We start from the raw sequence: 13990 nt of genomic DNA, 5'->3' as shown, positions 1-13990 counted from the left end.
TGAATATTTTCTAAATCACTAGACCCAGCTGAGTTGTATCCCAATATGCCAATCCAGTATGTGTGCCCATTAAATTTGATTTTGCAGTCAGGCCAAGAAGCAGGACAGTGCTTCACACTTTTTGTGCTTAGAAAATATCTGATTTGTTCAGTCTAATAGCATTTCCAAATAAATTTCAGGGCTTGAGGAGTGAACTTCACATTAAACTTCCTTACCTTCACTGACTTCAAGCACAATCCTGATTCACACTGGCAGAAATGAGCAATGACTGACTCTGTACTTCCACCTTGGTGTGGGTTAAAGAAAGCTGGTGCTCCACTGCCCCAGCTTTACCTCACTAGCTTAGCATGAGCAGCCTCTGAACAGACTCCATGCAATGCCCACCGGTCTGAACAGCAGAAGGAATGGAAACAAATATCACATCCTAGAAGACTTGGTTTTATTTCAACTCAATATAAAATTTAATAATGCCTTTTAAATAGAATTTGAAACGTCAGGAGTGAAATCCAAGCTCCAGTGAGGTATGTGGGAGTTCAGCCATTAATTTAAATGGGGCATTTATTTTGCTGTAGGATTTGGTTGTATTATAAAAGGCATTTGATGTCAAGGGCTTCATCTAGCCCAGTACTTACAATCCATCCATCAGCATGTTACCTGAGCATCAGATGAGGATTTCTAGTGCTGAGAATGGTGTTATAAATAGGAGCTAACAGAATCTTACAAGCTTCAGATAATTCCCCATCAACCCAAATTCTGTTGTGTTTTTTTTTGTTTGTTTTGTTTGTTTGTCTGTTTTTGAGAGGCAGGTAGGCTATTGATTAAAGGAATGCTTATGGTCTTCTCTGACTGGAGTTTCTTAGATGGCGAGGAGAAGTAGAAATATTTGCTTCCTATGCTAATCAATGTTATTGCAGTTGGTGTATTTACATTGAATAGATGCAGATAAAATGGCCATACCCCCAAAATGTTCATCACAAATGGCAAAGGATTGCTATGGAAGGACTCCAGGGCTGCTGTTGTATAGCAGTGATGTTTCATTTACGTAACCTTTTCCACTCCAGTGGAAAACGTGTGGAGACAAGTGAAATGACTTTCCCAAGGCCACACAAAGTGAATCAGAACCAGAGCCAGGAACAGAATGCAATGTTTCTGAATCCTTTCTGGTAAGTATGGGACAGACCATACCGGACCTCTTCAAAGTGATCAGAAACGGTTACTACAGGTCTGTGCTTGAACAGTGATACGGTTTGCCAGTGAACAGTAAAACCAGAAATATCGTCAATGCCTTTCAGTGACTTAAAACATCTGAAGGATGTTTCAGCACCATAGGGGAGTGGTCTAGGACACAGCAGGTGAAACGGAGATGAGCATTTGTGTCCTAAGACGACCCTGGTCACTTGATGGATGACAATCTGCCACACACTCAAGATGGAGAGGGCTCGGGGAGATGCTGGTGATGAGATGGAGCTGGGGATGCAATGGTGAGCTGCAGCAAAGCAGGCCAATGCAGGCTGCACAAGGGGAGGATTAGAAAAAAAAGGCGATGGGAAGTTATTACCTGATTGTTCAAGGCTATGGTGAGGTTCCACCTGGAGCACTGCATCTTGTTTTGGGCACCCTGCTTCTGTAGAGATGTACAAATTATGGAGAAGGTCTAAAGAAAAGTTTCTAAGCTATACAAAAGAATGGGAAGGTCTTAGCTATAATGGTAAGAGAAATTGCTTAACTCGGGATGGGCTAGAAAGAGAAATGGGCTCTTCTTGCAGTGGAAATACCATAAGGAAACCAGAAGCACCATGGGGTTATACATCCAGTAAGGGCTATAAGGAACTTTGCAGCAGAAGTGTAATTTGGAGGGAAGAGGGGAGGCATCACTGTGAATAGGAACCACTTGATCTAGAAACAGGAGCTGCTATCCCTGGTGACAGGGCACCAAATTCTACTATCACTTCTGTAAAAACAGATGCTAAAGTTCCTAATAGTCTGGATAACCAGAGAGGAAACAAAAAGGCATGCTCTGCTAGCATGAGCTGTTTGAGTTAAAGGGAGGTCCCAGTTCTACGGGTTTCAAATTCATTAATGAGTAAAATCAAAAGACAGGACTCACCCCTTTCAGAAACAGGAGAGACTCAAGCCAGCAGGCTAACTAGTGCTGTGCCATGTTGAAACTGTCGGGGTTTCATTTTCAGGCACTGCTGAATATTTCTTGTCTGAAAACGAGCTGTTTGTGCTCTACATCAACATCTTTATTTGCTTTGTGCTACCTAAGCTTGAAGTGTTTTTTTCCTGATTAAATTGTAATTCCTAAGACACTTTATAGAGAAAAATAACCAAAAGAAAGTCGGTGCTTCCCAAATGTGCTGGGTGGTGATCTAAGCCACCCCATCTTCCTTATTTCCAGGCAGTTAACCGCATTAGAAAAAGCCACCACAAGCAAACTCTACCCTAATTCTGTTTTACTCCAGACAATGTTTCCCAGTGAAGGCCAAGTGAATACACTGGAAAGGAAAGCCTCCATGGGAAAATTGCTTTGTTGAGATATGGAGCATCTCTGGGCACCTTTACAGAGGATATTAATTGCAGGAAGATGAATCTTGCTTGTGGCATTTTGGAACTCACAAAATCATCTCAAATGAGAAAGCAGAAAGGCACAACCATGGAAGAATGGAATTCCTAAACATTTCCAAGCCTTGAGAAGGACTCAGCTTAGGTTTGGCTTTGGAAATGGGTTGGGTTGGGGATCCTTGCGTCTTATTTTGCGCCTATCAATCCAGTTCTGGGTAAGCTCAGACATGCTGATGACAGGTGGGGAATGAAAATTTTTCAGGTCTGGGTGAGAGATTCAAAATACCAAGAAATAAACAAACACACACAAAGGTTTCCTACCACATCAGCCCTAAACCTATTGCTGTGCATCTGCCTGATGTGAACAATGGCAGGATGGGGAGATCACGCAGCATAGCTAAGTCCCAGCAAATTAAAACTGTTTTATAAACTTCTGCCATTCCCCACTGAGCCGGCTCTCCTGTCAGCAGCCCCACACCAGCAGAGACTAACAAAGACAAACCAAAAATCACAGAAAGGTCTCCTTTTCCCCTCCTCCCTTCCCATTTCTCTCCCTCGCTTTATTTATTTATTTTCCCATCTCCCAGCTAAGCTGATCTGTGCTCGCTCACTATCACAACCCCCTGCGGACACTGGTAATGGAGTGCGGGTGCTGACTTACTGCTTCGAAACAAGATTTCCTGAGATCCTTTGAGCCTGCTCCATGCCCCCCTCCCCCGTCTGCTTTTCTCTCTCTGTCTCTTTTTGGAGAGTGGAGGGGAGCCTCTATAAATGTGAAAGGAGCTGCACTACAAAGAAACCCCCGAGTGGCATATCCCAGCCCCAGGCGAAACTGCTTGGTGCACTGATAGTCCTTCGTATCTGCTCGAGGACTCCTCTTTCTCTTTCCCTCCCTCTTTCTCTGATCAATCGAGGGCTGTAATCAGTTAAGGTCCAGCTTAGCTGCAGTGTAAGATACACCAGTTAAGCAAAGCCAATGCCTCCAGGGTTCCCACCGTAAATATGGAGAGGTCATGGGGAGATTAAATAACCCTGATAAGTTCAGCAAGTGCAGTGCTAGCTAGGCTCGCACCAAACCCTTAATAACTTGAGCTGGCAGAAGAATGGAAGAAGGAAAATCAGAAGTGCTTCCTACTCCCAGCTCCTCTGCTGCTTGTTCACTTCTTCTCCCAGTTCCCAGCCTTCTGGAGGAGGGTTGGTACCTTTTTTAAGGTGAGGGTTTCTCTTTTCACCTCCCCCCAATGAACGAACAATCCCTCGGTACTGTCCAAGAGCACAGGGGTGAATTTGTAAAGTCAGGACCTCGCCTTCCCTCACCCGCAGGAAAATGACAGCTCCTGAATCCAGGGAAATGCCTTCTGCAGCCCTACGCAGTGTTGTGCGCTTTCCCCTTGGACTTCTCTCTGCTGCTAGGGAGCAGTGTGGGATTTTTAAAGACGGGGAACTACCTGCTTTTGCCAAACGTGAACCCCAAACCTTTGTAGGATCTGAACAGTGGGACAATGGAGCTGTGTCCATCACGGTCTGGAGTCCACTGGTGTGGAGGCATTAGTGCAAATAAAAAGGTAAGAAGACAGAAGAAAGTTGGTATCTTTGCTGAGAACAGTAACTTAAATGAAGGATTACCCTTACAGTTATGATGTTCTAGCTCAACAACCTTTTCCTTTTTTTTTCTTTTTTCTTTTTTTTTTTTTTTCCATAGTAAATCTTTTCCTTCCTCTCCATAAATGCCCATTTTCAGGGATGGCCCAGGAAAAATTGAGCCCTTTGTATTCATTATTTATAATCACCTTTACACTAAGTTAATCACCTTTACACTAAGTTCATGCTGTGCTGGATCCAAGTAGCTTATATTTTCATAATGCACTTCTTGAAGAGGCTGGGGATGCTTGGGCTGCCAAGGGGACTTTGCCGTGCAGGATAAGCTACTGTCTGCTTCTGTTTCTGAAATGCCAGAGCTCATTTCTGCCCCTCACACATGAGAAATCTGGCAGGATTTGGTGACCACCAAATCCTCCCCCAAATTCTACCTGGTCTTAATCCTGAGCGAGTGACTAGCTGAACACAACATGAGGTTTGGAGCCAAACAGCACTACATCAGCTCCCGTCTAATTGGACATTGGCCCACTAGGCATTACAGATAGGGAAAAAAAAACATGTAAGATTTATTAAAAACGATGCAGGCGCACAAAGAGCAGAACAAAATCTTTAACCAGAAGCGATAAGAAAGCCCTAAAGGATTTGAGTTTAGATAAGTATCCCTCTTTGAGTCCTCCAGCTCTCTAAAAGCTATTTGGACCGGAGTTTTCCTGTGGTGTTATAGGTGCTTACTTAAGCAGGGGATGAGATTACCTCTTCCCCGGGTGTTTCAGCATTTCTGCACCTGGGGTCTGCTGAAGAGCAGCACAAAACTTGATCAGTTTGCAATGGTTATTTGATGGTTATTTGATTAGCCATCACAAACAGGTGAAGCCTTGGAACAATAAAGTACAAAAATAAAAGAAACTCCTGGGCTAACGCATCATTAACTGCATCTCTTTCTTATTTATCTAGCACCGTTCAATTCAATTGTGGCTACGTCTGGCAGCACTCCAAAACAAAGTATTTTTTACAATTATAATACAAAACCACTGAGAAGCACTCTCAAACATCAGAGTAGTAAAATGTCTATCTTTAAAACCTTGCTTTTCTTATTAACATTGTTTACTGCCTTGACATAAGTGACTTTTAAGAAGAAAAATATATGTTGATGAAAGGTAGCTGTCTGCTGGCAAAACTATACCTGCGCCAAAGGGAAGGGTCAGTACCTCATTAAAACTAAACCTCATCCAAAAGAAAACAGTAACACATTTACGAAATGGGTACATAAACCAAAACATTCCTTGCTCTCCGGTACAAATGCAAGGAACTTTGTACGTTAACCCCACAACTCCTGACTGAGCTACAAGCTCTCTTTTAGGAAAATATCTTGACTGAAAGACTTGAAAATGGCAAATCTTCCAACATGCTGAGTCAGGTTGTGCCCTTCGCCCGTCCTCCTCCCTGTGGAGCCAAGAGGAAGAGTAAAGGTATCACACCCTTGCAGTACTTGAGCAGAGTTTTTAAGGCATCTCCTGCATGCAGAAGTTTAAATCACACAAGCCACTGCTGATCCAGAGATAAATGGTGGAAAAGGGATTAGAGATACTTAGCGGAGGAGAGGGAAGACTCAGGAAGGGCTGATTATTTTAAAGATATGACTATTTAAAGATAATGATTGCATAAATTTAATTAATGCATTTTCATGCTGCAAATGGCCGTTTTGTAATTAATGTATCTGGCCTCGCTAAGCATGGGAGATCGCATCTCCCAGCCCCCCCCTCCCTTCTCGATTCCCCCCTCCGCCTCTCGTTTAATGAAAGACAGAAAGCAGATGACAGAAACAATTTGTCAGCCAGTACGGGTGTCAGATGCCTAATTGGTTGCGCTGAGTTAGTGGAAAGTAAAGGGGGAGAGGGTCGAGGCTGGGGGGGCTCTTTCCTCTTTATCAAGGCTTCAGGGTGGGTGCCTGTATCGGTGGGGGGGCGCGGCGAGGGGGCGAAAGTGTTTCTTGTTAATCGATGGAGATTAGGACACAGATTGGCTGTGGCAGGGACTGGGCAGTGACAAGAAGGGGACAGCAGAGGCTGGTTAACACCCGTGCAAACAAGCTGCCATATCTCACAACGCGTTAAGTCCGGGCAGCGCTGACAACACCAGCGGTCCCTGGCTGTGACGGCTTGGGGAGAGCTTGGCGAGTGGCTCGGCAGCCCCGGGCACGGCTCCCCCCGTTCAACGCGCACCCTTCGGAGAGGGCCAGATCACACCCTCCAGCCTCACTTTCGAATTGAGGAATCGAGGCACTGGCAGAAAGTTTGGGACCCTGGGGATGGGGTGGGAGGAAGAGGGGCTGAGGCCACGGGTAAAGCAGAAAGGAGCCGGGAAGGACATCAAACCCAGAGCATTGCGCAGGTCTTATTTGCCCTAAGCTTTGCTCTGGGTTCAGATCACTGTCTCAGTGTTAGATCCTCAGAAAACCCACGTTCTGTCTCCTCCCATGCCTGCCCCACTGTGAGATTGCTTTAAAAAGTGCAAGATTAAGCAAAACTGGAATTAATGTATGTTCCATCCGGTTCCTGAGCTTTGTGGGTGCATTTCGGTCACTTGTCGTAAACACCAGAGCCAACTAACTATCCCCTGGTCATTATGTGGGGAGCAAAACCTCCTTCTCCATGCAAGAAGGCCCATGAGTCTGAATCTTGATGAATGAGGGAGCAGAGGCTGCGAGACCCCCCCAGCTCCAGCGAGAACCGGGCATCGCGACCCTTCAGCCCCCCCAGAAGGCAGCAGGACACAGCACAGGCTACCCAAAGTGACAGCCAGGAGAAAAGCAGAAATGTGTCTCATTTCTCTGTACCCTATGGTCTAGGCAACTCCCATGTATTTATCCCAAGCAGTAGGCAGAGCAGGGCTGCCACCTCTCACCTTACAAGTGGAAAAACGAGCCCAATAAAGGCTGATAACTTGAGACTGCACCAAAGTTTATGGGGGAGCAGGAATTTGATCATCCCAAAGCCAAGGCTGATGTCCTCATTCCTGACAGCCTTGCTTTGGACTAAATTAAGCAGAGAAACGAGAAGAATATCAAAACGTTAGTGCCATCAGATGCTAATTGCTTAGCGTCTCTACAGGACTCCCCCTGGCAATGTAAGAAAGCTTTACAAAGGTGGGAAGTATCATCGGCTCTCACTGACACCAAGAAAGGTGATAGGCAGAGAGACATGGGGAGAAAGAGCTAAGAATAGAAGATGTTGAGTTTCCATACTGGGCTCTGATCACATTTAAACATGCAGCCTGTGGTAATAAAAATACTACTAAGCTTCTGCATTACACTACAGGTCCCTTTGTATGTGGTTTACGACGGGTCGCTAGGTGATGAAAAAATGTTTTGAAAAAGATAAACAACCGTTTCTTTTAGATGAAAGAAAGACTTTCAAATAGCATAAATGGAAATGGAAAGGGAATGGGTGATGGATGCAAGTGAAAATACAAACTTTTGATTTTGAAAGATCAAAATAAATTAAAGGCTGCAATTTGTAACAAAAGTATATTTAAAATAAAATATCCAATTGAAACAGTTTTGTTCATTTGCTTACAGAAGAAAAAGAAACTCTCCAGAGAGTGTTGAATGAAATGGAACCATTCTGCTCTTTGCAAAACGTCCCAGCAACCTGTCCCCTCATCCCTGGTGATCTGTTACCCACTCAGCTGCAGGGTGAGCCCGGTACCGATACATGACAGCATCTCGTAATCTGAAGCCATTCCTATTGCTATCTATTTCTGCTGCGGTGACATGGAATTGCTGCAGTCAAGGGGCAGGTACCACTGTGCAAGACCCTGCATAACACAAGAAACAAGATCCCAAATCCTCAAAATGGCAGATGTATCAGATCTGGGGACTCGCCGTCTCCCATCGAGTCTGGCTTTCTTACTACTCGCACCCCAAGAAAGCAAACTCAGAAGAAAAAGAAAGAAGGCGAGGTATCATACCCCTGAATCTATTCCCCTGCAAGTCAAAAGAGAGTAGGAGCCAACCCTGGCCCAACTCTAAGCAGCAAAAAAAGGCCTAAGATGCTGCAGGTAAAATGGAGGAATGGGAATTACTAATCCCTTCTGAAAATTTGACTTGCACAGACATTGAAGAAATACTCAGCATTTACTTCTTCCCTACACACAACATACTTTCTCCCCGCCACAGCCCAGCACTGTCCTGCAGACTCCTGTATACACCTAGCTTTTTCCTTCTGGTTTATATGACATGAGAGCAAATCACTGGGCAGAGGAGCTCTGAGAGGGAGGAATGTGGTCTATTGTGTATTAAACAAATGCTAAATGATTACAAGCACCATATTGGCAGAGAAAAAAGCAGGCTGCAGTGAGTTGTGCCTGTCACATCACTGCTCCTGCTTGGCAAATAAGTTCTAATGCCCAATTGGTATTTATTAGATGACATACAACAACTGTCTCATTAAATCAGGGCTTGAGTGTAGGCCGGAAGTCTTAATTTAAAGTGTCACAAGCTATTGAATTCAGATGCCTTAGACAGGAGGAGAAAGAAGGGAAGGGAAAAAATTGGGTTTAGAGAAGTAGGAAGCAGTAACTGGTCCTAACCCACCTTCTGAAATGGGTTGTGATTTTGATGCTGGTCTGGGCTCCGGTTCAAAAAATATTTGTTCTGCATTTGGTTTCTCTCTCTCACTCCCCTTTACATGCACTTTCAAACTCTCCCCCTAATAAACGGTTGGGCACCTTTCTCTGTGCTTTAAATGCAGCGTCGAAAGCAAAGGTTAATGCTGGAGATTGCATTCCAATTGAAAACGCGGCAACCGGTAAATTTGGTTTGTTTAGAGTGGAAATGCTTGAACTGCTGTAGATGGGTGGCGGGTGCGAGAGCATGGGGAGAAGGGGGCGGGAGGCACTCCGCGCGCCCCAGCTCCTCTCCGGACAAAATTAAATTTCAAAGTTTAATGAGTTGCGAAGGGCACTGGATTAAAAAGCCTGGTCCCTGTGCTACCAAAACTGAAGCTGTGCGATGAAGAGAGAGAGAGAGAGAAAAAAAAAATCCCACCAAACCCAAAACGTCAGGGAACAGAGCAAGTGAAAAATGTCAGGGCAAATTGCTCTTGACAGTGTTAATATCTGCACCTCATAGCAATAATTACATGTAAATAAATAGTGAAATAGCTCTCAGCTGGAGTCTGTACTCCGAGTGCAGATGCCACTAACAGCCAGCTGGGGACCTTTCACTCTTCGACTGCCATTTTCCCCCCTTTCTTCCCTCCCTCCCTTCATTTCATCTATGCCAGAGCTGCGAGCGCAATTGCTGGCAACTGCAGGTCTGCTCGCAGCCCTCCCCCCTGCTACAGCACCACGCTCCCTCCCTCTTCGTGTCGCCCTCCCAGCCAGGGGCTGCAGTCGGCTGTCAGGGAAAAAAAACACGCTGCTTTTAGCCCCTTGCAAGGGGAAAACAAGCTTTCCTGGATTCACGTCTGGCCGTCATGTGAGTAAAGCTGAAGGGATGAAAACAGCGTGGCTGGCTACCCTTCCGTCTCTGTGGGCTCCTAAAAAATGTCAGATGGGATGGAGCTATCTCTTTCAAGCACTGGGATTACGTTCTTCATATCACCAAGGTTGTCTATATTTCAAAAGAACACAGGAAAACATGTGGTTCAGCATCAGAATGCAAAAAAGATGCTTCATTTCCACAGGAGACACATCTCCCATTGCTATCAGTAGCATCCACAGAGATTTGTGAGCCTGAGCCGGCTCCTCCAACCTTTGCCCATATGAAAAACACACTTCTATAAGCCCACATCATTCTGCACTTCTACAAATCCCCGTCGCTCCTTCCTAGGGTGCGGCTCAGCACAGGGCATCACGCAAGACTGCTGTGACCTGAGCAAGGGGGAAAAAAAAGCCACTGCACCATCAGCAGCACTGGTGAAGGTGGGCTGGAATCCATCTCTCGGTTCCCCAGGCTCCAGAGATTTGATGGCAGCCTAAGAAATCACAAATGATGGGGAAAGAGTGAGTATCACCAGACTATTCACCATCGCTTCCATTGAATAAAGGGAGTAGGGGTGAAAACCAAAGTGCACGAAGCATTGCTTCACTCAGTGGAGCATCGGCCTGTGGGACTCCTTGCCACAACAAGCAGCAGATGCTAAGCTGTGTGGATTGAAGAGGAGGCTGGAAAAGTACGTGGAAGGAAGGTCCATTGAGCACTACTAGACAGACAAACCGCCTTTTTTATTAAGGAAACCCCCTAAGTGAAAATAGTGAGAGACCAGGAAAGAGCCCTGGTTTTGATCCTCACAAGGTGTCTGCCCACGGTCACTGCCGGAGAGGACCTACTAGGCCGGGCAGAACTTGTCCCCAAGCAGTGCGACTACCACCGAACTCTCAACGGTCCCGATGTAAACCTTCCCACCACCTCCCAGGCCCTTCACTAATACGGCCAAAAAGCTGCGGGTGTCTCAGCAGGGAGGGTGGAGGGGAGGACTGCAGAAAATAAACATGCAATTGCATACAATAATGCAATTACTAAAAATGGAAGCATTTGTACAGCGAAGGCCTTCTGGGCTAGAGTAGAGGGCTTTGACTACACCCAAAGTCTCAGGTGATAAGGTTCCTACCTTACAAGTCTAAATTTAAGCAAGATAAAAACCCTGTGCCTCCGTTCTCGGTCTTGGAGATAACAACCTTCCCCACGGAACCGTGAGAAGAAACACATCCCACGATGATGAGATGCTAAGATATTGCGATGAAAGTCTTAGATAAAGCTAACCTCATTATTGTAGTCCCGTTTTCTTCTACTCGGTCTATTTATATCTCTGTACCCTCAGTTTAGCTCCCAGCCCTACAAATCAGGGCCTAATTATAAAGCCACAGAGCCCCGCTAAACCACCCAGCAGGCCCATGCTGCTTACTCCTCTTTGCTGGAGGAACTGCAGTAACTTGTGGTTTGAGCCAGCAGCAAACAAGCCCGCAGGGCTAGAGCACCCGAAGGGGGCAGGAATGGCTTCACCCAGCCACGCAACCGGACACCCCAGCACCCAGGGGTCGCCGCTCCTCTTGCCTGGCGGGTCGGGAGCTGCCCCGAATGAAGCTGGTTCACGCCTGGCCCCGCCGCCAAATGGTGACGTGCTCTCCCACCAAACCAGCGTCACTCCGGGGCCAAGCTGCTAGACCAAAGCAAATGAATAAAAATAACCTGCCACTGATAATAGGGAGATATTCTTAGTGAACTACTGCCTTGTGTAAGGGAGAAAAGCTTTGAGGGTTTTCCTTTCGGCTAATGAAATTCACAACAACACCCCACACTGCACTGAGCAACAAACACAGCTCCATTATTTGGAAAACAAATATGTTCTTTAGAGCTTCCTGGTTGTCAAACACCTTTTTGTTTAGCTCAACAACTAATCCACTTATCGGAGGATAAAGCTGCCAGTGAATCACCAGTATGATAAAAGCATGCACAAAATTAGCAAAAATTTGCCTATGGCTCCTGCACATTTAACAAACACCAGCTAAGAGAAAAATGATTTTCTTTTTTTTTTCTTTTTCTTTTTTATTTTTTCTTTTTTTTTTTTTTAATAACTGAGATCCCCAGGAGAGATTCTGTCAGATAGTGGCTTTTATTTTGCTTGCAGTTTTTTTCCCCCCCCTCTCTCTTTCCATATAACCCAAGCACTGAAGCTGGGAGATGCTGGGAGCTGATATCAGATCCACGGTGAAATTGGAGGTATTTGAATAAGCAAGAGATGCAGACAAGCAAAATTTTATCTTATTTATTGTTATTATTTCATTTTAAAAAAATAGTGCTCAGGCATTGGCTGCTTCCCTAGGACCTTGGCTGTGGTGGATGTTTTCCTGCTCGTGAGGTTGTAACACCTATAGGACACTGGATTTGTCCTTCCCTGCTCTTCAGTGTGGACTGCAGCCCTTTGGGATTTTAGCCTCTCCTTTCTCCTGCATGATAGAGCCACGTGAACTCTCCCTGTTATGTGGATGAGGAAAGGTTGGGTAACCAAGTTTTTCACAGGGGACATGCTTCTCAGAACTTCCAGTCCTCTGCTACAACCATTAAATTACCGTCCCACTCTTGAAGTCTTTCACTGAAAACTTCACAGGGGTCTCACAGAGCATTAACTGGGTAAACAGAAGTTACCTGCTCTCTGAAATTCACCCAGCTACATAAACCTTGGGAAATTCTCCATTATGGATGTATGCAGAGATGTTCTTGTGAGATTTCCAACATTTCTGGGCACAGTTATAAACCAGTGTGTGTGAAAGAGGGAACGAGAGAAAGAGAGAAACTGGGAATGAGAACTCCTTAGCGCTGGAACCTAGATAAAGAGCGTTCCTCCTGGCCAGGAGGAGCCAATAAGCTGATGCACAGAGCAGTCCCAGACCTTGCACCACATGTTGCACACAAACCGCTTCAGAGCCCACCAATGTCATCTCAGGTGCTGAGGATGCTTCCTCGATCCCAAATCCTTATTTTCCTGAGGTGGTACCAGTCTCAGCTAGACATTTGCTGGACACTGCAGATGAGCAGGAAGATGAGGTTAGTTCAGGACTGAACCACTGCAGCCGAACTGAGAGCGCTGGGGGCTTTGAAGGCTTCTGGCTGTACTTTCTGAACATGCACCTTTACTGGAAAGCACCACCAGCACCATGAGTGCTGGAGGTGCAGATCAGCAACTGCTCCAGGCCATGGTGCCACTGCAAGAGCCAGAATGGAGAGTGCCTAAAGCATCCCAATACCTTCTTTTCCTCCACCAGCTTCGCCTAGGCTTGAACAGGACCACAACACATGATGAGGGGATCATTTAGGGGAGCTGGGAATTAATCAAGAGGCACCCACCTGTCAGGCTGGTATCTGGAACTAAATGGAAACACTTGCTAGTGCTTGACCTCTCGCCCTCCAGAGAAGCCTGCGGCTCTTGAGTGGCTGGAGAAACCCTCTTGTCGGGGCCACAGCTCTGAGACCCCAGGTGAAATAAAGCAAGGGGAGCAGGCAAGGAGAGATGTGGGAGCTGGGTTATAAGAGGTGGAGGAGGCAGAAAGAGGTCACAGCTGGTGGGGCTGATGCAGGGACCCGCAATCTTTTGGCACTGGTGGCAGAATTCAGGCAGAGAGCTGGTGAATGACTTGGATGTGATGGGATAAAAACAGCACACAAGGGGTTGGCCAACAAGCCAAGAGCAAGAGCTGCCTGAGGCTCAGTGCTGCAGGTAACAGCCTGCATAGTAAGAGATGCTGGAGATAATTAAAGTCAAATACTCCCATGCCTCTCTATACGTCCCCTGGATGGGCTTTGTTTTGAATGAGATATATCTAATAACATTGGTGTGGGCTGTTCAGCAGTACAGCACGTGTTTCAGTGTTAAATCAGCCCTTCTCGTACTTAACAGAGGCCAAAACTGTGCTGACTAGCGGTCAAACAGTGCAACCCAAGGCAGTGCTAGCTGCTAAACAGCAGAAGAGAGCCCTGAATGCCTGCCAAGGGATCTTCAAATACCAGTCCTAAGGTATAGGATTAGGACTTAGGACTTCAGGGGCATCTGTGTAAATACCTGTGAGAAGGGAAAGGACAAATGCTTCAGGGAAACTAGCCTTCTCCAGCTGTTCCAATACTGAAGAGAGAAGAGTACGGAACAAGATCTGAGCCAATGCACGACGTGTTGGGACAGCTTATACTGGTGACAGCATCTTATAAGATGTCATCTGGACGGAGTTTATAGTAGAAGCCTCCTGGAGCTGTAGCATAGACCCTAAAATTCTCTACATGAAAACACTTTACAGATGGGCACAAAAATGAAGTAGGGAAAGGGAAAGGACA

General features: G+C 45.9%; 1 protein-coding gene across 8 annotated transcripts in view; it reads right to left on the bottom strand.

Moving 5' to 3' along the window:
- The window catches only part of PAX7 (paired box 7), a 105010-nt gene that overhangs the window by 14771 nt on the left and 76249 nt on the right, over positions 1–13990 (bottom strand). For 4 of the 8 annotated variants that reach the window (XM_066982017.1, XM_066982019.1, XM_066982018.1 and 1 more), the window contains exon 9: positions 1559–1624. The exons of the other annotated variants lie outside the window; for them this stretch is intronic. In XM_066982017.1, the coding sequence (XP_066838118.1) occupies positions 1559–1624 (66 nt within the window). The remainder of the gene's footprint in view (positions 1–1558; positions 1625–13990) is intronic. 8 annotated transcript variants of the gene reach the window in all.

Source organism: Anser cygnoides, chromosome 23 (assembly GCF_040182565.1).
Source record: "Anser cygnoides isolate HZ-2024a breed goose chromosome 23, Taihu_goose_T2T_genome, whole genome shotgun sequence".
NCBI lineage: Eukaryota > Metazoa > Chordata > Aves > Anseriformes > Anatidae > Anser > Anser cygnoides.
This window is presented reverse-complemented; position numbering and strand designations above follow the sequence as displayed.